This window comes from Podarcis tiliguerta (assembly GCF_965153285.1).
Source record: "Podarcis tiliguerta genome assembly, chromosome: 2".
Lineage (NCBI taxonomy): Eukaryota > Metazoa > Chordata > Lepidosauria > Squamata > Lacertidae > Podarcis > Podarcis tiliguerta.
Genome location: NC_139535.1, coordinates 58,020,705 through 58,042,066, shown reverse-complemented (window position 1 = coordinate 58,042,066; position 21,362 = coordinate 58,020,705). Strand labels below are relative to the sequence as shown.

Sequence of the window (21,362 nt, the reverse complement as noted above, 5' to 3'; positions counted from 1 at the left end):
TTATAGTTTCACAGATGTGTATGTTTTCCCAGCAAAATTATGAGCGCGGGTGGCGCTGTGGGTAAAAACCTCAGCGCCTAGGGCTTGCCGATCGAAAGGTTGGCGGTTCGAATCCCCGCGGCGGGGTGCGCTCCTGTTGTTCGGTCCCAGCGCCTGCCAACCTAGCAGTTCGAAAGCACTCTCGGGTGCAAGTAGATAAATAGGGACCGCTTACTAGCGGGAAGGTAAACGGCGTTTCCGTGTGCGGCTCTGGCTCGCCAGAGCAGCGATGTCATGCTGGCCACGTGACCCGGAAGTGTCTCCGGACAGCGCTGGCCCCCGGCCTCTTTGAGTGAGATGGGCGCACAACCCTAAAGTCTGTCAAGACTGGCCCATACGGGCAGGGGTACCTTTACCTTTACCTTTTTACAATAATATCATTGTCAGGTTGACAAACTTTTTACTTGAAAAGGAATGCCTTTAATTTAGGCTATGGCCCTCAAAGGCACTCTACTGGTACAAGTCCCATGAGATTTTGAGCTGCCCATTTAAAACTGAAAACATTTAAACTCCTGCTTCAAATTAAGTTCTATCATCAGGGAGCCAAGTTACAAATTATCCTAGTTGCTAATGTCTCTGGATTATATGAGTGATAAACAAAATACCCTAGCAAATGGCTGAAACTAATTAGGAAGTCTTCTCTCAAGTGTAAATTAGTTATGGCTTTTTTGAAAGCTATGGAAACATAATTTCCCTCCGTAATCATACATTTATTGTTTGGACTCTCTCCTTGCTGCTTTACTGATTATTAGAGAAGGTCTCATGTGACCAAACTGGAATAATAAACTTATTGAATAAGGGGGGGCATCACAACAGGATATGTTTGTAGGTCATGCTCTCAATTTTCTGCTGCCTGGGAAACTATCCAGTTCCTGCTGTTGAGGATTGTGGCAATCAACTTACTGGAAGTTCTTTACTCTTCAAAAAAAAAAAGTTTGTGTTGCGCTTCTGCATTCTTTGTACCGGACCTGTGAAAGTAATAAGACCTGTTCCGGGGGGGGGGGGGAGATGGAGTGTATGTGATACTTTCTCTGACTATGCAGAGACTGGAATGATACATGCTGGGAGATAATGACAAAAGAGTTTTATGTGGAATATTTTGTTAATGTCATTCCATTTTTCACTCTCTGCCTTTCCTGCATTATCTTTTAAAGAAGACCAGGTCCCTTAAAGCCTCTTTGAAAAAGAGATAACAATAATCAACCAATTTATCTAAAATGGTGGACATCTTCATTGCTATAGTTAGGTTAATCATTAAGAAAAACAACCTTCCAAGCAATATGTGTTTAAATTATTGCTGTAATGTTAATAAAATTTTGCATTGATTTATGGAATAATTCTCTTGCATAGTTCAGGAATCATGTAAGTCAATTCTCTATCACTGGTGCACTCTGCTACCTATCATACATACAAATACCTTCGCAAACATGCAAATAGATCTTTCGACTTCAAGGCTTCCGTGTTCTACTTTCTCTCCATCATGGGTGGGCAGAGTATCTACCAGCAGAATTCTGGGTGGTTTGATCAAGGAAGTCCAACTCCCAATTAATATATACAACAATAACCTTCCCCTAATTTGCTAATTTAGAAACCTGAAATGAAGAGAGCTTGAGGTACTCAGGAACAGAATTGAGTGAAGGACCTGAAGCTCAGCTGAGTTCTGATGCTCCTACTGTACTCAGTAGCTATGCAGAGACAACCTGTCCTTTAATTCTAATGTATATATTTTGTACTGTACCCCATTTGGTTGATTGCAGGGTACTACTAGTAAAACACAAAGTAGCTTCCACAATCCTGTAGTATGCTCTCTGCTCCAAATCAATCAACAAATGTCTGGCTGTCACGAAGCACGCCCATCAATAAATCACAGTTCAACACTGGAGTTCTCTTTACTAGAGAAATAAGATCTTCGTAGACCTGGCTGGGTTTCAGGCCTAATGAGCACAGCAGCTCATGCCCTGAATCAGTTGCTTAGACTAAAAATCCCCATCTCTCCACAGCTGTCTGTCTCCTCCTCTCTGGCTTCTTGCAAGCAATCGGAGACTGTGTCTGCGTGCAGCCTATCTTTGCTCCACCCGTTTTATCCCTCTCCTGGTTCTGGTAGTGAGGGTGGATGGAGCTTGCTGCAGCAGGAGGGAGAGACACCTGTGACTCTTCACTAGCCTGACTCACCTCTGCCTCTTGACCTCCCTCCTCCCACTTGCCTGCTTCAGCTTCTGCCTCTGATTCTTGACTTCTCTCTGCCAGACTCTCCCAGCTCACTAAGCTCTGTTACCCCATCAGCTTCTGACTCCTCATCTTCCTAGTCTATCCTCCATGACCACTTACCATCCCACCACCACTGCCTAGGTTCTGACCTTCTTTCCTCCCTTGGTGGTTGCCCAGCTGGTTCCTCCCACCATTCATCTTGTGTCCAACCAACCAATCATCATTTTATTTGTATGCTGCCTTTCCACAGTTAAAACAATGCTCAAGGCAGCTTACAGTATGAAAAGATTTACATAATTACAGACACAGCAAAGTTGTCATAAAAATAAATGAGATACTGGCTGAGGTTTCAGTGTGGTGTTGGGGCTCATGACCTGCTGTTCACACAGGATCCTTGACCAGTGCAAGTATTTTATTTCCTTTTCTTGGTATTATATGCCACCTTTCTTACATCAGGGAACTCAGGGTGGTGTACGTTTGATTCCCTGAGGGTCTGCTTAGCTTCAACAAGGTGATGCCCCCCCCCCCGTACCTCCAATTCATATCCTTCAATATTTGAATCGACCCTTTTATTTAAAAAAATGAAATGAAATAATGATTTAAAAATAGAAAACGTAGGTGTTAAATACCTGCTATTCTTAACATACCATATACACTTTTAAATGCCAGGCGTGGGTGTGCCAGATGGCTCCCTGAATTTTGTCAGTCTCTTGACTTGGTATTATATAGAAGAGGTCTCATTGTTTTCCCCCTCTGCAAATAGAATGGTTGCTATAAGCGACAAAAGAGTATGCTCGTATTTAAGATTATTTCATATGAACTTGGTTAGGCGCCACCCTGAAATCCCGCTACTCTTGAGCAGCAACGCCGCGTTCGAAGTGCGATTTTCCGCTTCTGGGCACTTCATTTGGGCTCACTGCGGATTCTAAGAAATGTTAGCGCAATTTCCCTTCGCACGACGTAAGACTTTCTTGCCATATATTATTGCATAGGCATTAAACGCCACTTCTGAGGAAGATCTGCAGAGAGAACCGTGCAAATCCAGCCAACCAATGCAGCTTTTCTACGGGAATCATGGACACTGCAGGAAGTATTAAACGCGCGATGGGGTGTCGGGCGTTATTTCGGATGAACTAACGCCGAGTAAGGAGGGAGAAGCGAGGGAATAATGTTGCCTGCGTCGGCCAGCACGGTGGGGGACAAGTGGCAACCGGCTTTAGCTACGACTTCCTAGGGCAGCCGATGGATGAAAAGCCCAAAGGCGGTCGCTAGCCCCAGCGCAGGTGCTGGGAATCTCGCTTCTGGCTGTCTTCCGAGAGCGCCAAGCGGCGCTAAGAAAGGCGGGAAGACGCCTGTGGTGCTGGAGCGGCCCTTAGCGGCGAGAGCGAGGAGCTGCGGGCGGATCCCTTCCCCGCAGGGCCAGGGAGTCATGGAGGAGGCGGAGGAGGCCGGCGCCGGGCCCAGGCGCCGCCGCCGCCGCCGCTCGGGCGGCCGCAGCAGCTCGGAGCGCTCGCCCAGCCCCGGGCGCCTGGACGTGAGTTCGCCGCGCTTCGATCCTCTGCTGGCGCTCTACTCGGAGCGCACGCCGCTGCCTTACCCGGCCGCGCCGCACTTCAACAACCTGGCCGAGTACGAGAGCTTCCAGCGCGGCCTGCTCCGCGCTCCGGGACGTCAGCGAGGGGCCGCCGGCCGCGGCAGCCGCCCTGCGGGGACCCGCGCCCGGAGCCGAGGCGCCCGGGCCCCCGCCGACCCCGAGCGCATCCAGCGTCTCCGCAGCCTCATGGTGGCCAAGGAGCCCGAGCGAGACGAGGCCGAGAGGGCCAGGCAGCAGCGGGGCAGGAGGGCGCCTCGCAACGTGCTCACCAGGATGCCCGGTAAGAGGAGCTGGGCTGGCTTGTTTCTCAAGAGGAGTATATGCTGTGAACTTCTATAAGTCGCTGGTCGGCAAGGGAGGGAAATGCACTCTGCGTATGCTCAGAGGCAGCCCTTTCTTATGACTGGAAAAGGCATTCCGGGGATGGAGTCTGGACGTTGAAAATGGGTCACTGGCTGGTAGCATTTCACAGTTTTATGGATGTGACAAGTACACACTCCTGTGGCCCATGTGCACTGTGATGCACCACGTTCCCCATGTGTTGGCTTGGCTTAGACCCACGTGTGTACGTGTTGCATGGTCTTGGCACACGGCACTGTGTACATACAGGCAAAACCGCAGAAATAAAAATCTGCATAGCACGCTGATTTCTTTATGTGTTAGTTGGCACTAGCCTGTGCTGCTATTGCAGTATTTAAAAAGACACCATTTGGTGTTGTGAAACATACGTTTTAAAACACATGTGCATTCCGGAGTTCTGGCTGGGTATTTGTTGTTGTTGTGATTATTTTCTTATTAAATTCATTGGTTGCTTTTTTAGGCAGAGTAACTCAAAACGACCTGCAATATATGAAAGACCACCTGCATTGAAACTGGCCAAAAGGGGGGGGGGGTCTAAAAGACATTGCTATTTTCAAAAGGCACAATTAAAACTCCATCTGTGTGAGGCCATAGATAATTAAGAGCCGAAAGCATGGTTTTTTTAAAAAAAAAAGTTTGTGGGTTCATTGTGGGAAAAATGTGTTTTCTTGATTTGGGTGTGTGTAGGCTGTAGAGAGGGGGTGAAGTGTTTGGAGTGATAAAAATATGATATATTTTGAGGCAAGAGATCATGGGTGTGGGCAAGAGGGAGAACTGAATAAAGAGGGAGATCTGGAGAAGCTCTGCAGTGTGTGGGTAGGTAGGTGCTTTGATAAGAGATTAAGGTGTAAAAACACATTAAGATTATTGGTGTAAGGAATTATGACCTCTTGGTCTGATGTGGAATTTACTTGCTCATATACTACATATATATCCTGCCTTTCCTCCGAGGATAACAAGATGGTGCATGTGGCTGTACTCCCTATTTTATTCTTGAAACAACCCTGAGAGATACTGACTAACTGGGCCAAGGTCATGCAGGGAGCCTCATAGCTGAAGGGGAATAGGAACCCGGATCCCCTCAAACAGTGTAACCACCACACCATGCTGGCTTAAATGTAATTGACATTAGGTTAACCGAAAATGGGTCATAGATGTTGTTCATAACTGGACGTGTGGACATTTAGTTCAGTATATTCCCTCAGGCTGAGTAACAACATACAAAGAACATTTTGAAATATGTGTCTGCATAACCGTGCTGTTGAGTAACAAGGGTGAGAGAACTTTCCACGGCTTTGGGGAACAGTTGCTAAGGGTATTGGGATGCATGAAATGTTGAGGTGTATTGCCTTAGGGATGTTGTCCACGGTGGATATTAGGCCTGGTACTGGTCAGAGCAGGAATGGAAAGCTCAGGTCCAGGGGCCTATACGGCCCTCTAGACCTTTCTGCCTGGCCCTCTGGGCTCTCCCCAGATACATCCCTCAATAGCTCTGCTTCACATCCTCCTTGGATGTTCTTCATTGGTTTGGCTGTGTCGTTGAACTTGTATAATGCCTCCTGCTTGCCTGGGTGTAAGAGACAGAAGGGTGTGTTGTATAGCACAAAGGTAATACTCAGATTCATTGCTCCACCCACTTTTGCTTCTGGCCCCACCTACTGCTGGCAGGTGGGCCCCAGGAGGTTGCCTACTGGACAGGTTGATTTAGACATCAAAGGTCAGGTACTCTGTTCAGTTGCAAAGCAAGACTGACTGCATCCTAAGGGCCTCAGCTCAGAGACAGCATGAAGGGAAGACACAAGTCTCCTGCCGGGAGATGTAACCAGTCAGGTACTTTCTGCAGCTTGCCGTGCCCCCATATCAAACACATGTTTTTTTCCACACTCTGTGGCTTGACGTGTATAATACAAAGCAGCAGCCCTGCATTTGGTGGCAGACGGGGTCTGCTGAGGTCACTTTTATCCCTCACTCCTCTTGCTTATTTTCTACTTACAGTATCGATTCAAGGAGAGACTAGCCTTTCAGAAAAGGCTATTTTGCTTCTGAAAAATGCCACTGTCCTAGATAAAACAACAATATGTCCCGCTAGTTATAACAACGGTATGTCCTTTACATTGTTATAATCTAGGTTCTTAACTATCCGTCCTAGGGTTATAAATATAGTGCAGCGACTCGTGATAACATGATGATAGGCAAGTGAATCACAGCTTGAAGCGTGATGATGATTGTTCTGAGATTATGCACGAAATCCTTTTGCAAAACCCCCACTTATTTCAGTGGGATTGTGATTTCCATTATGGTTTGGAATACCTTACCGAGAGCCAGAAGAATGTCAGAAATAAAGTTTACATGCATCTTAATACAGTAATTAGATCTCAAGTCTTAATTGAACAAGTACAGTGTTGTTTGTTATTGATGCGATGAGTTTCATTTTTCAGGCTAAAGAGTTGAAAAGGTTGGCTAGTAAATTTCACTTAAATAGCAAATAGATGGTGATTCCTAACCAAATGTAAAGTGATAACTATGTTCACTGCTTTGGGAACCTTAGGGCCAAAAAGAATTATATAGAGTTGTATGCAGTTGTGTTCCTCCACACACAGAAGGCTTGTTCTTCCAGCAGAGAGACTTTGTGAACAAAAAGAGGAGAGAGGAGTTTTTTTCAAGTTGTTATTTTATCCTGTCTCAGGCATACAGCCTATTCCACCCATCCCCCAAAGACACTTTACAACAGTCTAATGTAGTTTGGCCTTAAATTACAAATTTCCATTGTCTTTAAGGTTTTCTTACATGCTGACTTGGTATGTGGCCCAGATGTTGTACCATAAAACCTCTAATCTTCTTTCCTCACTTTGGATTGCTAGCCACTTGCTTTTAAAGTAGATGGTTTTAGGAACAAATATGTGTTCTGTTTCCGTATCCAACAAGTAAATAATAAACTGAGCATATATAACCATGGGCAGCAGCATTGACCACATGCTGTCTACATTGGCGTTATCCTGACAAAATATTGACCTTCTATAGTTGTTTGAGTGGAGCATCTGCCCAAGCTTTTCAACGTACGAGATAGGTTTACCTGTAGTGTTCATGCCAGTTTATGTTACAGCAATCTACTATTGGGTCACTGAATTGCTATCCATGCAGAGCTTATTTTATGCAGACTTAACTCATTGATGCCCATGGATCCAGCCATGCTATTTAAAGGACGTGTTACTTCTTTATTTTGCTTTTGTTTTCTCCAGTATGATTGGTGATAGATACATATAGGTTGTTTGGTAGAGGCAATCCTTCCTAGCCTGAAAATACATGTGCCCCTTTTCTGAAAATCATATTTAATTTTGTTGATTACTGATAAAAACCCCCAGTAATCAGTTGATTACTAATTAAAAAAAGGATTTACCAAGGAAGTACCAAGATTAGTTGTAGCTTCTTAAACTCAGACTATAGAATATCACAGAATTCTTGTGCTCAGCCTCTTTCTGATCCTTCATTAAGCTGCAAAAAGTCTGATTTGGATTCATTGATTCTGTAGCTGGAAGCATTACAGAGTTAATAAACCTTAATAAAACTCTGAAACTTCATAGGCTCCAAGACTGATAAAGCTACATAATCTGCATGGGAAGAGATCTTAAATTCATTTCTTGTTTTTAAGCCTTGAATAACAATTATTTTCTCTGCTTTTGTGAAAGACCAAAGAATGATTGAAGAACCCAAATAATAGTGTGGTCTCTCCCATGCATAAAAATATAGCTGTTTAGCTGTTAAGATAGAGAAGAGATTATGCTGATTTTTCAGCTCCCCAAAAGTCTTTACAGCACATGGATAGAGCTGGAGAACCAGAAAGCGATAGTGCCAGAAAGGGTCTTCCTATGGTGAGTAATTATTCCCTGGCACATAAAGTTTAGAAGCCATTGTTGCTTGGGGCTCAGTCGTCATGCTGTGAGTAGTAGGTCTCTACGCTGCTTAGAGGAGCCATAAGGGATATGGAGTGAAGATCTGCAATCCTATGACCTAGCTCCATGCTGTAAAGTGATCCTAACGTTAGAGCCTGGATGGGGATTGCTGGAGCAGGGAAACTGATACTCTTTATATCGCAAAAGGACTGTAATATTTGTAAAGACCCTAAATCCAGGAGTAGCCAACGTGGTTCCCACCAGATGTTTAAGGCTACAGTTCCCATCAGCTCCAGCCTTGGTCAGTCATCAGGAATGACGGAAATTGTAGCCCTAAGCATATGGAGAGAGCACCATGTTGGCTACCCCTGCTTCAAATCTTGCCATCTTTCAGGGTCACTCTCAGTTTCACTTGCTAATGGAAACATTAATTTTGAGTTGATATTTTGTGAGGATAATTCTAGTATTCATGCCAGTTTGCAACATGCTATAATCCGAGGTGTCAATGTCATCATTTAATTTTTTATAGGTCAGGGTTTTTTGCTTTGCTTATGAGCATTAATAAGGCATTAGTACTGTCCCACTCTGTTGGATGTCTGGCATTTACATTTACATGTCTGGCATTCATGTTTACATAGTTTGCTTATCCAGGAGATTTGGTGTGCAAGACAAAGAATGCTAGATAAGCTACGTTGTTACTAGACTGGCTTATGTGTGAATGGCTTGGATACAGTGATGCAGAAAGCTTGTTCCACTCATGGGAGGGCTGTTCTTGACACAGCAGAAGAGTGTTGCACAATAAAAACTATCCACAATCTAGAGGAGCTATTGTGTTTGTGTGAACTCCTCTTAAGACTTTTATATGGCTTTTTGGTGTTTATATATCACAGCCTGCATCCTCCCTATGTTTCTTGAGCTGTAATTTAACACCCTGAACCATGTTGGTGCTGCAGGGTGTGCAGACTCCTATTGTTTGCGCAAGAGTTCATGGAATACATTCGTACCTTGGTTCTCAAACGGAATCCGTTCCGGAAGTCCGTTCGACTTCTGAAAACATTCAAAAACCAAGCTGTGGCTTTCTGTACTCAATCAAAAGCCATGGAATGTTTGGCTTCCAAAAATAATTCGCAGACCGGAACAGTCACTTCCAGGTTCGTGGTGTCCAGGAGCCAGAACATTCGAGCACTAAGCTGTTCGAAAACCAAGGTACGACTGTAGTACTAACATGTTTTTTTGCTTTCTGCTTAGGATTATTTGAATCTCTGAGTGGGTGTGTTTTACTTAGAAGGCGTTTTTCATACCTTACTGCCGCTTACACACACACACATACACACACACACACACTTAAGCTAACTATGAAAGCATCAGAAAAAGCCATAAAAAACACCAGGCAAAGCCATTAAAATAACAGGCATTTAAAAGAGTATCGGGCATTGTTAAAACAGTGGAAAGCAGGATGAACTTGACCTGGTGCTTTTGCATATTTGTCTAGCGGGGGTGACCAAAATTTGGGTGTTACCACTGAAAAGGTCTTCCCTCTTGTAGCCAGGCACTTACCCTCCAAAGGCAGATGTTCATGGAGAAGGTCCTTTGAGGCTGATTTTAAAGAATGCCATTATTGAGATGGCCAGGTCCCAGGCTCCCAGACTGTTTAGGGCTTTAAAGGTTGAAAGTCAACATTTTAAACTGAATCCAGAAATAGACCAGTAGCCACTGCAGCTCTTTTAAACATGTTCTGATACGTTTTTGTTACCGGTCTTGTAGTCCCATTAAGGCAAGTGACTACTATGTGTGCTTATAGTTGCCCATCAAACTATGGGGTACAGATCATTTTCTTGTATAAATTAAGCCACAGGAACCATGCTGATGATTGGCACTTTGTTACAGAGGCAGTGATTATCTACTAAAAATATTTATGCTGTATGGTGACAACCCCCAGTAGCCTTTTAATTATCCTTTAGAATTTGGGTATTAAACTCATACTTTACATTGGGGGGAAAATCCATTTTGAACTATTAGGGATGTAATTATGGCCTCCTAGACTGCACAAATGATTGACAATGCATCTGCATTGCTTTTAAGCCACAGAAAAATAATAGCTACATGCAGAGCATAATAGTTTTTGATGTTCACAGAATGGTTATGAGCTGCAGAGACAAATCTAACACAGGGTTTTTCCTCCTCTGGAGAAATCATCATAAGAGTGTAGAAGCATCTCTTGGTGTTTGGTGGTGATAGGGTTAGGGAACTATGCCAGCTGGATATGATTGATAAGAGGTTGAATAGACCATTCAGTGCCATTAGGACGGGATCAGAGTGCTTTCTTAGCAAAATATTCCACAGATAAGCATTCCTGAAAACACACAGGACTAAAGAACAAACTGATATGTGCAAGAGTTGTGAAACCTCGATCATTTTCTGCAAGTCTTACGCTTTGAGCCCATGGAGCTCAGTGTTCAGAATAAGACAAGACTGACCTTGCAGATACTGGTTCTGATTTAAATAAGCCTGAGTTCCACTTTATGTTATTTACTGGGATTTTGTGGGTTGTAAATCTTAATAGCTAGGTGAGGTTGACCAATTTTCCTTATACAGTGTTACCTCAGGTTACGAACTTAATTCGTTCCGGAGGTCCGTTCATAACCTGAAACCGTTCTTAACCTGAGGCGCGGTTTTGCTAATGGGGCCTCCTGCTGCTGGCGGACGATTTCCGTTCTCATCCTGGGGCAGAGTTCTCAACCTAGAGCAACTACTTTCGGGTTAGCGGAGTTTGTAACCTGAAGCGTTTGTAACCTGAGGTACCACACTATATGTTGTTACTATGACATAAGAAAACTGAAGCCTTCAGTAGTGTTATAAAGCGTAGCTAAATTTGTTATTCCTTAACTGCATTCAGACATGACACTTTAAAGACTAACTTGTTTTATCATGGCAAAAGTGAAAAGTAGTTAAAACGTATTGGTGCAAACAGGGCAAGTTTGTTTCTTAGATCTCCCCCAGTGGCGTAGCGTGGGGGGTGCAGGGGGGGCCGGCCGCACCGGGCGCAACATCTGGGGGGGGGGGGCGCTCGCACTCGCAGCTCTCTGCCCCTACCTGGCTCACTCACTCTCTCTCACTGCAGTGCTGCCTGTGCGAATCCGATCCGAGCCGCTGGGTTGCCGCCCACTGTGGAGGGGAGGGTGCCAGGCATGCGGTGCGGTGCGGAGAGAGAGCGAGGGACTATCTGGGGGAGGGACAGTGCAGCGGGGGGGGGGACGACGCAAATTACTTACCTTGCCCCGGGTTAGGGGGCGCAAATTACTTGCCTTGCCCCGGGTGCTGACAACCCACGCTACACCACTGATCTCCCCCAAAGCAAGTTGTAGACTAGAGTAACCTATGACCCTTCAGATGTAGTTGGACTCTCAACTTCCATCAGACTCAGCCAGGATGGCTAATGGCTGAGGAGAATGGGAGGGCTAAAGCTTTCCTATTCCTGCTGTACAGGAATTTAGTTAAGACATTGCAGCTGAGTGGATACTTGGTATGAGAGTATAAATTGGTGACATTTTCCCTAAGCAGAGTTCACTGTAATGCTTTGAGTAAAAACAGTGAATGGTTTTGTTTTATTCTCCATGGCATTTGTTTCAGTAAAAAGTAACGGCAGTTTACATTTATTCTAGTTCACGAAGGCAGTCCGCTTGGGGAGCTTCACCGATGCGTCCGTGATGGTGTAAAAGTCAACGTCCACGTCCGAACTTTCAAAGGACTTCGTGGAGTCTGCAGTGGGTTCTTGGTTGCATTTGACAAGTTCTGGAATATGGTAAGAATTGTCACCCCCTTTCTATGATTTTACAGCTAATTACCAATTGGCAAAGGGTTACTTCAACCAGATGGCATGTTCAGCAAAGGGGTATGGACGATCCTCTAGTTTCCAGGTAGAAGTGAGTCTTGGCTCTTATCTGGTCAGTTCAAGGCAAGGCTTCATCAGTGGAACAGTCTTGCACCCTGTTTGCACCCTGTTGACCAGAGAGTGTTTCTTCAGAGTCTTGTCTTCGGTTAACACAAGCTGAGCTAATTGTGTTGGATTGTTCTCACTTACCTTTCTCTTTCTTTCTCTTGTTTTATGCCCCCCATTCCCCCCCCCCCGCAAGATCTTTCCCACCTCCTTTACTTTCTTGGTTGCTAAGTGAAAGACACGCACAAAATGTCTTTGAAAATGTATGGGTGAAAGCAGAAATCTCCCTAAAATATGCAACAAAAGCCCTAGTAGTCATCTGTTTGACTGGAACCCCAAGTCGTCTGGCATTAAGGTCGTCCCCTTCCCTGCCATTCTCTTGACCTCTCTCCCACATGCACAGCAGTTTGTCATCTTTTTGTTAAGGTTCCTTCCGTGTTATGCTAACTCTGCAAGGGCTTTTTAGTTTAGTTCGAACTGGATGCTGACGAGTCAGAATTAAGACACGAGCTGAATGTGCCACCCATCTAGAGTGCTAGCTGCAAGTGTAAGCACAAAACCTGATACAGAATCAGAGAAAAAGTTTTTTTTTGCATCACCAGGCCAGAATCCTAACCAAACTGACTAGACCTTCAGAAGAATAGGGAAGGGCAATAGGCAAGTGGCTGCGCCCTCTAACACAGCCCCCCCCCCCAACCTCTTCATGTTTGGCAGAAGTTCAAAAGGAGGAGCCCCAATGCACAGGGCTTTCATTCATATGGAGAAGTCTATGTGTATAGACTCCTCTTGTACTGAACCCGGGAACTTGGAAGTGTGGAGCCCCTGGAGATGTTAGGGGTGGGGCAAGCAGGCAGGCATGCATGCAAAGCACTTCTGAAAAGGGCTAAGGAGAAGATGAAAAGAAATGTGCAAACATTTTGTAATTGTAATTCTGCAGGTATCCTGTTTAAATTTGTGCTTTCTTCTGTTTTTCTTTTTTAAAAATATAATTGTAAGAAGTGTCTTTATAAAAAACAACAACCTGGAAAGGATTAAATTATTGGAGTAATGTGTAAGCTGGATAATGCTAATTCCTAATTCTCTGCACCCAGGCCCCAAAAGTTACATTACAGAAATGCCACATACAGCCACAGCCTGCCTTGATGTTTTCTTTCTGCTTCCCTTGCCCTAGGCCCTGACAGACGTAGATGAGACGTATCGAAAACCTGTGCTGGGTAAAGCTTTCTATGTAGAGCCACAGTTGACTCTCACCAGGGTAAGTAGTCATTCTCCCGCTTGTTTGTTGTTCTGGGCCAGCCCTGCTGTTAGGCAGAGTGACAGCAAAGATCCCCTGTGTTGCGAACAGAAAAATCTGGCAACCTAAAAGCAACACGACAGGCTAATCATTTGATTACAACACTTTATATAGCTACTAAATTGTATCTTCATTCAGAGTCACTAATTAGTAGTGAAAGCTGAACCATTGTAACCTAGGTACCCTCTCGGACCTCTTATTTGCTGAGGAAGAAAGTTTGAAACAGTCGGTTATCCAGGAAGGACTGTCCTGCCTCGGGAGCATCAACTTCTTTCAGCATGTTCACTGCTAAATATATGAAGAAGTCGTGGATATAACCAGGTGCATCCGTGCTGTGGTTGGGACTTTATACTTATTTTGGAAGGCATGTTGCCTCAAGCTTGAATCATTCTCTGTTTGATACACCATTGAAAAAATCCTTTACTTTGGGAAATTCTCTGAAGTCACATTAGTTGGTGTTACCTTGTATATATTGTATGCCACTTGACTCTGAATGAAGATACAATTTTGTAGCTATATAAAGTGTTGTAGTCAAATTATTGGCCTGCCTTGTTGCTTTTAGGTTGCCAGAGTAGGCAGAGTGAGGCAGCAGATATGGAGGAGAAGAGAATGGTGGCAAAGTGTTGGAAGGGAGAGCTGTGTGTGCCACACCATGGCCTACCCAAGCTAGCCTGCTCATTTCCATTCCAGCTGGATTCTGTACATGCAATGGGGGGGGGGGGCGCCATCTTGTTCTTTGCCTCAGACAGCAAAATGTCTTGGATCAGCCTTGTAGTTGGCTGGTGCAAGTGCACTAAATTTAAGCCTATAAGCTCAATTTCCCACATACTAAGGGTGTATTTTATTTCAAAACAGACTTAAGGTGAAGCTGGAGCGCTAGCTCATTTCTTAATGTCAGGTAAATGGATAGAGCAGCAAAAGTGGGCCCCGTTCCCACTTTCCAGCCCTTACCTTGTAAAGAACTTATAAAGTTGCTGGCCAAGGGTAGAGATTTCTTTTTCCAAAACCTTTATCTTTTGGCACACTTGGCAACATTAACCCACTCTTTCATAAAATGTTAACAAGGTGGCTTACAACATATGGAACGCAATAAAAGCAAACTATAAATATCTACAAAACATAATTAAAAATATTTGATACTGGATGTGTTTTGCAAGCTTCAGCTATAGGTGGCAGACAGTGTATTTTTTTTTACTTGCAACTGGTATACACGTGCTTGATGGCTTAGGACTTGTTGCTTTGCAACCTGCTTCCTTGGGAAACACTGTTAAAAGGAGAGGAAACTTCTGTCTATGCTTTTGCCCTTGATAGCCTTTTCACATGGGTAGCTTCCTAAAATGACAAGCATCCATGTGTGAGTTCTCCATTAGCCATTGCTCTTCATGACCAGTGGTCAGCAGATTTATCCAGCAAAATGTATCAACTAGTACCACTTACTGTTTAACATTTATTCAACACCAGCAATGAACTAGGCTCTATTCACACAACAGACTGAAATGATGCAGTCCTTGTCCCAGAGGGCTTACAGCTCAAATCAGATTGATCTATTGCTTTAGCCCCAGGATTTAGCAGAGCAGTACAAAGTCATAGCAGTAGCATTTGTCACAATGTCAAATCTGCTATGTGTATATGTGTGAGGTGCGTTAGTCATGCACACAGAAAACATGGAAGCCGGATAACTCCATAACTGCCAAATAAGTAATCTCCTTAGCATTAGAGTGCTTACAGTTTGTATTATCCAGCCAACAGAAAGTACTGTACATGGAAAGCATTGCTGTGCATTTTTCCTCTTGCAAAAAACACCCACTCTCTAGCTTGGCCCTCCGTGGTGGGCCATATGCTTTCAGATTACAGAATGAGATGACAGCTTTCATGACATACTTGTTTCCTCCCACCCCCTGTAGCTGTTTGACAGACTCAAGCTGCAAGAGTCTCTGGTTAAAAAGGACGTTTCAAAGATGGCTGCTGATCTGCCAGCTCTTCCATGTGATCCTAGGACACTTCGGTGGAAGTCCGAGTCAGGTCGGAGGAGGTCAGAAGAACGAGGGGCAAAGAAGCGCTCGAGCAAAGAGAGGACACGGAGCTCTAGCCTGCCTCGAACTTATGGGAAAGAGATTGAGCTGTCTGGCAGAATCTCCCAAACAGAGGGGACAAGTGCAGGTGGCCCAAGAGGTCGATCACGGAAAAAGCGGAGGCCCAAAGTGGATTACCAGCAAGTTTTCACACGGCACATAAACCAGATTTTTATTCGGGGGGAGAATGTCTTGCTTGTTCATCTAGCCCATTGATCTGATTGCCATTACTCAGCCAGCAGCATGAACAGTGGTGGCAGCTGCATGCTACTTTGTGAATTGTTTTGTAACTTCTTCTCTTCCTCTGACTAAAAGGAAGGAAGGCAAGAGCATCTTGAGCCAGCTACCAGCTTGTTTGGACTAAAATTTGGCCAAGGAAGCTGCTGCCTCCACAAAGAGAAAGATCTCTTAAGTCCTTGAACCGTGGAACTTCCAGAATTTGTGATGCTGTGGGGCAAGTATTGCTGTATATTAAAAACCCATGTGGTCAGAAACAAGTAGCTCTGTTTTTGCTGTGTGGCTGCAAAAGAAGCAGAGTATGCCATTGACCTTGGTACTTCATTGTGGAATGCTAGTAATTTGAAATCATGGAAAAGCACGTTTATAAAAAATGGCAATGGAATTCAGAGCGTGTGAAAAGGAGGAATGGCTTTAGGTATGGACTTGTTTGGATCTCATCTCTCCCTCCTCCTAATAGCATGCATGGGTGGGGAGGTATTCCAGAGTTGAATCACAGTGCCCTCTGGTGTCTTGAACAAAAAGGGAATGGAAACTGAATCAAGTGGTTATTTGCTGATGGGATGCCTTTTCTCTCTAACTCATTTGTGATCAAAGGCAGTATTTGGCCTTTTCTTCAGTATTTACACAGCCTATGCTCTTAAAACCATCTTCCCCTGCTTCCCCACCCCACCCCACCCCGCACCACCAGCAAACAGTGAATGTAGCTAACTATGTAACTTCTCTACCTGGAGCTTGTCTAAATGTATGTATTATAAAATGGGTTGGAACAACCCAGAAATTGCAATCCAGTTTTTTTTTTTATTGTTCATTTCATCCATTTGTGTGTTGCAGCGGTAAAGACTTAAGGCGATGTACATAAGTTGCTTAAAATAGAGAAGATGGTGTTTTATTCTTAGGCACAGTTATACATTATAGAAGTGGCTGATTTCCCTGATGGTGATTGAAGAGAATAATTTGCTTGTGATACCTGCAAGCGTAGTCCTGATTGCTTCTAGGTTCTGAATGACATGCCTCTAATGCTAGTTTGATTGTTCCTGAGAAGCATGTTTTAAGACTTCTGAAAAGTATGCATGGTGATTATTTAGAAAATCAGTATTATTAACTGTTTCCCCCCTTATGATTCAATAATCATCAGAAGAAGCTGTGCAACATGTTGTAACAATACATATATATATAAAGTGTCTGCCAAGAGAGATTTTATGGTGCTGTATAATAGTGCCCTCTGTTTACAGTGAGTGTGTGTATGTAGCACTCCAATAGCTGGACTTTGCTGCCATTGCTTGTGTTGGAATGCAATTACTATTGTATTGGGAGGCATTTTAAAAGTCTCTGTAGAATTATTAAGCTCAAAAACACAGATTTCTAACTCAAAACATATAGGTTACATTTTGTAAGTCAATTCTGATTTTCTAGAATAATCTAGCAATCTTCTAATGATTGGCGTTTTCCACCATCGATAGTAACCCTTAGACAATTGCATGTAGTTTGTGATTATCGTTTTTTCAGGCTTAAAAATATATATTCATGGGTGGAGCTCAGTTTCTTTCCTCTTCTTTCTCCAGCCGAGTTATGGGCTGCAAAATGGGCTGGGTAGGCTCAAGTAGGGTAGGTTTCAAGGTGGGGAGGGCAGATGATTGTTCCAACTTTTGTGTTTGGAGGCAACCATTTTTTCCCCAATCAGTGCCTTGAAATTTGCAGAGTTATGGCATCATGTGGGATTCACAGGATCTTTTTGTAGAAAGAAAGAAAGAAAGAAAGAAAGAAAGAAAGAAAGAGAAAGAAAATCTGCTGCTGCTAATGATGAGCCCTCTCCCAAATCATCTGGAGAATTATTTCCCTTCAGAAAATATTTGGTGAAATGGAGGAACTCTGAATGTCATGCTCACCCCCGAAAACTGAGGCTGCAGTTTGAAAAGGAAGGCCAGTGTGGAGAAGAGGGGCTTCTTAACCCTTTTTGTTCATGTTGTTTTTCCTGGGGAGTCCCAAAGCTTTCCTCAGTGGAGAGTAAAGCAATCTTCAGAGGAGAAAACAGCATGAGGAGAAAGGGTTGTGCCCCACAGCCCGCCTGCTTCAAATTCTGTGAAAAAGAAGCATGGAATGATCCACTGTGTGAAGTTCTGCCCTGAGTATTGCGAGGTTCAAGGAATTAGCCATTTTATTGTCAACCTAGTACAGCTCAAGATGACAGACAGAAAGAAAGGTACAAGAGCTAGGAAAGGAAAAGGAGCCAAACTTGGGAGTTCACCCGCCATTTGCTATGTTTAGCATAACCTCTTGACTTGATGTGTAGCTTCCCCATTGAGTGGGAATGGGATATGCAAAATGTCTCGGATGATGTTATATTTTCCCCTGGGTTATTCTTTGCCATGCTGCAATTTAAAATGCATGTCACAAACATGTTTTTCACTCTTTCACCCTCCTTGCTTCAAAAAGAAACCCAGGGACATGAAATACTAGTTTCTGAATTCCCTTAGCAGCCTACCTTTTGCCCTTTCCAGTTTGACTTTTCCCAGTCACCTTTGGCTGCAAAGGCTATCACAAAAATGATCTTAAGAGATTCTTGTGGCTGGATTTAACGAATTTTGTGTCTGTTCTTGATTCTCCCTCTGTGGCTCTTTTCTCCTCAAAGTACAGTTTCTTGACTCTGTGCTCCAGATAGTTTTCTTTTAGCTTAAAAAGTTCACCTAGACACCTCTCCCTATATATATATCCCACATTTTCTATTTTGGGGGGTGGGTAGGCTTCATATGTCTGTTCTTGAGATGCCTGCCCTTTCACATTCTACTTCGCTAAGGTTAGGCCCCCAAATACAAATTTAAGTGGACCATCAGATTTTGTTTTTTGCTTTTTCCTGAATGATCTTTCCCTTCACTGGTCTTTATCCATATTCTTTGGAATGCCAAATGCTTTCATAAGTCTGCCTCTGTAAGTTTACTACCTCATGCTTCAGTGTTTAAATTGCTGCTGCTTTTGTCTTCCAGAATCCTTTTCACAACTTTGTCTGTGGTCCCATATCCACTGTCAATTTCACAAGACTCTCTTTTGAATTCTTAAAAATATCTTCGGACTCTTACTGACTTGCACGTTTTCTATTGTTACTTGAAGCCTCTAGATCAAAGGTGCTAAGCTTAATTTCCAAGCTGTTGTTTTGGAGTTGCAATTCGCCTTGTATAAGTAGTATTTATGGAAGCATATTTGCCTATCTTACTATTCTTCCCACACCTTGCAAATTAACTCAGGATTTATTTATTTATTTATTTATTGACAAGAAATTGAGTTTCTCACTAGAATTCCTATCCTGTCTTGCCACTTGGTTTCTAAAGTTGCAAAGTGTAGATGTCAAACGTAAAGTGCCCCCACTTTCCAAAGATAGTAACTTCATAAATTTGAGACAAAGCCACTATATGGACCTGATGAGTAAGGCGCGAATGTCTGGAAAGGGGGACGTTTTCATATTCTTCATCAGCTTTCCTCTTCCAGATTTTTCTGTTAGTTTCTTGCCTGATTGATATGAAACACACAGCTCTCCAATTCAATCCAACAATTAAAAAGAAGAAAACAGAAAGTTATGGAGAATCAAAGCCAAAAAGGTCTGTGTGGCCGCATTTTACTTAGCAAGGATGACATTTGAAAACTCTGTACCCATGTGTGAGTCACGCAGGTGTTTGTAGCATTTCCATACCAGTGATGTGACAAAATGTTCACCTGTAGAACACTACCACAAATATGCAAAGTGGTTGGTTTTTTTAGACCTCCATGTAGAGGTTTTAGTATTTAAACCCTCGGTTACTGTGCGGCAGGTGGTGTTTGTTCCATCACTGCGGCCAGAAAATTACACGTACTGAGCCTTTCCCTTTCTTTTCAACTTTTGTGAAGAGTTGGCAAACCTGCAAATGCAGGTATGTGTGGCTCTGAAGGTTCCAACTATGTAATTGACAGGCTGAATGGAGGTCTCGGAAGTCGAACTTTTTTCTGCTGCAGACTTGCTGCCATTGGGGGATTTTTTTGTGTAAAGAGAGAAAATACCCAGAGAGAAAAAAATGATTCCTATATTGCTCTGACAATTTTTGTCTCAATATGAGTTCAATAGTGCCTATTTACACTTCCATCAGTAAGAATCTGCTATGTGTCAAAACTCATTACTCATTCCACGCAGCTCAAAGCATACTCTGGGAGTGGTTGAAACATATTTTAATTCTGTTCCCCCAGTTTGCAACAGAATTCCTGTTGGGGATGAAGAGGCAGAGAATTACATTTCTGTTCAGCGCTAGGAATACACCAGTGCCTTGTTGAAGCTCTTCCTAAAAATGGATGTCAGAGGCCTACTTTAGTGGAGGAGTAATGCGAATAACTTGTCTCTTGATGTATACAAGCCCTTTTTAGATGTCTCTGAAAAGAGCTATTGCTCTTGGCTGTCAGAGGTGAAAGCCTGTCATGAAAGAGAAAAAGGCTTATCATGTTTCTGGATACCTGCTTTATTAGCTTCACAACAAGGAATAGGATTAGTACACCTGAGACTCTGTCAGACTTGTATTCGTTTAGAGTGAAAAGTAGTTTGATCAGGTTGTGTACAAACATAGCTAGTCTGTTTCTTCCCTTTTCTCTCAGAAGATTGAAGCTTTCCCTCAGGAGAAGGGGGGGGGGGGACCCTGAAAGCTGCTCCAGGCTCCTTTCGCAATTATGTTTGATTTTCACTACTTCAGAGCAAAGTGCAGCTGTATCCTAGTATCATCTCCTTGGTAAGATCAGTTTTAGGCTGAGAAACAAACAACCAGAAATACTTGGCCAACCTCTCTTGGCATTGTTAGGAATTTCTTCAGCTGACTGCTGTACTGATACATTCCCGGCTTAATGATAAAGGTTGGCTTCAGTGTTTAAAGCTTAGATAAGTGAACCTGAACTACGTTACAAATTGGTTTAAGTGGCCTGGTCTTCCCACTGAACCTTGGGAACTGTAGTTTAGTGACTTCAAAGTGAACTTCAGTTCACAAGGTTCCTTGCTTAAAAACCATAGCAGGCGCAAAATTGATTTAAATTTGTAGCGCAGGTATACTTTTAGCCTCAATCACTGGGTTTGATTCTTCTATGCCTTTGCTTTCTGTGTCTATTTTCCCTCTGAGACTGTTCGCATTTGTAAATAAAGGGGTAACGTTTGCATTTTTTGTATAATGTAAAATGTAAAGAAAACAACAACAGTAAAAATACCTATTACACACCCTTTTTGTCAGGCATTAGCTCTCTAGCTTTGCAACTCAACAGATCAGAACGGATAGATATATGGCATATAATACACACACAAATACTCTGAACTAAACCCCGGTTTAGTTGCAAGTACCCACCAGAGTACTTTGGACTGGAAGGAACATGCAAGCTGTTTAATCTGTCTTCCTGTTTTATTTCTGAGAAGAAATTGCTGCTACGAACCTAAAAATGAATGTACAGTTTATTTATTTATTTTTGCTTGATGGATTTAGATTTCTGTATACAAAAGAGTTCAACCTCTAAGGCAATAAATATATTGATGTAACATAGACCGCTTCAGAGTTATTTCTTGCAGACTAACTATTAGGACAATTTATATATGGCACAATTTATGTACTGACAATTTTGATGCCAGGAATATTTACACACTTGGTTTATTACATTGTAGGTTATTGCAGAAAAACAATCCAAAATAAGCTGCTGAGAAGCTGATAAAAACAGCAGTTGCCTTAAAACCATCCACCAT

General features: G+C 43.2%; 1 protein-coding gene across 1 annotated transcript; it reads left to right on the top strand.

Annotated features, from left to right (window-relative positions):
- The first annotated feature begins 411 nt into the window (after nucleotides 1–411).
- On the top strand, nucleotides 412–21,165 carry LSM11 (LSM11, U7 small nuclear RNA associated). Its single transcript, XM_083423478.1, is given in 6 exon segments — nucleotides 412–3,933; nucleotides 3,935–3,987; nucleotides 3,990–4,121; nucleotides 11,754–11,893; nucleotides 13,200–13,283; nucleotides 15,227–21,165. Coding segments are annotated over 6 exon segments (1,233 nt in total). The 5' UTR covers nucleotides 412–3,493; the 3' UTR covers nucleotides 15,611–21,165.
- Nucleotides 21,166–21,362: the final 197 nt, after the last annotated feature.